The 3,142-nt window shown below is 45.1% G+C and overlaps 1 protein-coding gene across 1 annotated transcript in view; it reads left to right on the top strand.

Annotated features, from left to right (window-relative positions):
• The first annotated feature begins 984 nt into the window (after positions 1–984).
• The window catches only part of ASB18 (ankyrin repeat and SOCS box containing 18), a 37,464-nt gene continuing 35,306 nt past the window's right edge, over positions 985–3,142 (top strand). Inside the window, exon 1 of the mRNA XM_019553620.1 lies at positions 985–1,288. Coding sequence (XP_019409165.1) covers positions 1,048–1,288 — 241 coding nt within the window. The 5' untranslated portion in view covers positions 985–1,047. The remainder of the gene's footprint in view (positions 1,289–3,142) is intronic.

The raw sequence follows: 3,142 nt of genomic DNA, 5'->3' as shown, positions 1-3,142 counted from the left end.
TTTTCTCCAGCAGAGATGTTTAGTTATCAGTTCAGAGAACAGGGTGAGGTGGGGCCGCTAGGGCACTGATATTACAAAGTTTCAGTTTATACAAAACCTGTCCATTAAGAGGTAGTCTTGTCCCTGAGCCACAGGAATCAGGAGACCTGTATTCTATTCTTGTGTTTGCCAGACTTTTCCTATGACCTTGAGTAAATTACAAAGGGCTTGATCCTGTCTGCAATGCAAAATTCCCTTTGACATTAGTGAAGGCACAGACCTTGGTGATCCCTCTAAGAAGTCCAAGAGGGTTTTGCCGTTAACTTGCACGGCAGCAGGACTGGCTTCTCTCCATTTCCTATGACATAAGATAGGGATAAGAATCCTTCCATCACAGAGGTGCGGTAAAGTTCTGAATTCATTAATATTTGCCAAGTGCTTAGAGATCTCTGAAGATACTGCCAAATTGTAAACAGGATAGTCTTATCAATGAATGATAACCACATCCCATCTAATGGCTGTCTTTTGTACAACAGAAACTGTACCAAGCGTTGGCGGGGGGGGAATCAGTCTCAGATTAAAACACTTAATGCATATTTTTTCACAAGTCCTAGAAGCACTACACGTGACTTATTTGCTTCCCAGGGAAAAACAGAAGTTACAGGGCTGACTCATCTTAAATTATGACAAAAATTTTCCTCAAAGACTAAATTTGTATGTTCCCCTGCCAGGCTGCCGTCTGGAATTAAAACAGGAGTTTAATCACAGAGGTGCTGACACAAGACTGCACTGTGAACATTTGACCTCAGCTACCACCTTGTGATTACATACATATGTATATATGTAACTAGTCAAAGCTCACTGTCGCTGTATCCAGAAGTCCATATGACCCTAACAGTATCAAGTAACCATTATCACCTGACCCCTCTGGAGTTATAAATATAACAACAATAGAGCCCTAACTGGATTATAATTGGACAATGATAACAGGACAATGGAAATAAACTATAAAAGACCATCCATCGTCACTGCTAGATCTTATACTAAAATCAGTTGCAGAGCATTGCCATGGGTGAGCTGCCAGGACCCATTGTAGAGAAGCTACAGATCTTTCCCAAGCCGGAATCAGAGCACCCACTAACAGCCCATGCACCAGTGGACAAGTACTATGCAGCACTGGTCACAGGAGACCTGAGAAATCTCCAGGTCCTGATTGATAAATACTATGAAGATGTGAATGTGGTTTTTGAGATCAATAAAGATGAGCTGGAATGGCACGTGAAAAGCCAGGCCTCTTTTGGACTGTCAGGTACTCTTGCTTGCAAGGACCAGTTTGAAATATAATCAGGCACTTACTAACCCAAACTGAGAGAGAAGTAATGCATTTGTTCTAAATGCATTATGCTGTGTTTAATAACCTGTTAGAAAGTTACAGATAAGGCTAGTTTCTGTTTTGATTAATATACTGTCTGTCCTGTGAATTCTACCTTTGTGATGAATGTTTGAAGTGTTTCACTGTTAGCAAATGTTCCAAGCAAAAAAAAAAAAAAGGGGGGGGGGAGGGATTTCTGTGCTTATGCAAATTCTCACTGGCAGAACCAGGATAAAACAAACATCTCAGGGGTTCAACAGCCTAAATCATTCTCAAAAACAACACATGAGAGCCTAAAGCACTTGGCATATTAGAGGTTTATAGTGCTTACTCTCAAACAGTCCCATTTGGCTAGATGGTGCTGTTTTGCATGGCAGAGAGGAATAAAAGGATGCAGAACTGCACTGCAGAAGGTGGCACCCTGCAAACACTGCATCTTGGAAAAGGGGAAGGTTTCCTGGGACTCTGCAGTGCATAGGGAAAAGGAAGTCTGTGATCTGTTGTACCGGACTGGAAGCACAGCATTTCACACCTGTGCTGGTTTTGCCTATTCTTAGCCAGAGCCCACCTTAGGGATAATGGTGCCCTGGACAAACTCCTGTTTTGGCACCCCTCCTCCCCTCCCAAGTCAGTGGTGCTGCTGCAGGCAGACACAGGCATGAGGGGCATGGGGCACAGTCCAGTGGGGAGGTGGAGTGGCATGGTGCGCCAGGCAGGCAGACAGGCACTGCTGCTGCCACCCACACTCCCCTGCCCAGCTCCTCCTGAACAGCGGCTGGAGGTGGGAGCAGGCCAGGCTGGGCACTGCTCCTCCTGCTAGTGTGGAGATCAGCCAGGGCAGGCTGGGGCAGAGCGCTGCTGTGAGCGTGGGCTACTCATACTTGCGTGTCCGCATGGGCCGCTCATACGTGTGTGTGTGCGTGGCGCGCCTCCTGACTACAGTGCCCTGGGTGGTCGCCAGTGCTGCCTACCCCTAAGGCTGGCCCTGCTGTTGGCCCATGGAATTGCATGGTAATTCAGAACTGCATGATATGCTCATGGTACTGCAGACATGCTCCCTCGCAGCCCGCTTTGAAACCTGAAACACTAAGGAGGGTCTGCGAAAGGTAGGGAGCGCTCTCTATACCCTATTTCCCTCCTACTGTTCCCCTAGTTTAGCCTATGATGAACAATGGACCATGCCCAGTACTGAAGCAGGTTAAAAAAAACAAAAAACAACTTTGACCTAATTATTTCATGGTCAGAAAAGAGAGTTTCATTGAAATCAGTTGTCTTCCCCTGCTGAAAGACATAGGGCTGAAATTTTCCACCAAGGGAAAGGGGGAGGAAGGGAGGGAAGGAAATCAAACTAAATATTTTGCCTCAGGTCAGCATAAATCTTTACTTCTGCCTGATTGGCCACAATGCCCCATGGGAAAAGATGTTCTGTACACTTTGTGGCCCTGTTCTCCACCGTGGACCAAGCTCACTGGCTGTACGACACCTTCCATAACAATGCACTACCAGTTGCACTAATCCCCTCTCATTTTTGTTGGTTTGTCTGAAAGGCAACAATGCATTTCCAAAAACAGCAATCAAGATTCTCATAGCAGCTTTAAACTGTGCTTTGACCACAATGACAAGATGCTGAAAGCCATCTTGGGCCAAAGTCAGAGGGAACAAAATAAGGCAGCAAAGGAGAATTATAGAAAGTCCCCATGTAACTTTGCTAGTTATACTTCTTAAACTCTTTTTATGGCATAGTATATTATCCTTTGCAAAGAACTCTAAATATATAAAATAAGACCAAAT

The sequence above is a fragment of the Crocodylus porosus genome, unplaced genomic scaffold (assembly GCF_001723895.1).
Source record: "Crocodylus porosus isolate Cpor-Errol unplaced genomic scaffold, CroPor_comp1, whole genome shotgun sequence".
Lineage (NCBI taxonomy): Eukaryota > Metazoa > Chordata > Crocodylia > Crocodylidae > Crocodylus > Crocodylus porosus.
Note: the sequence above shows the minus strand (reverse complement) of the source record. Positions and strands in the feature narration are given on the sequence as shown.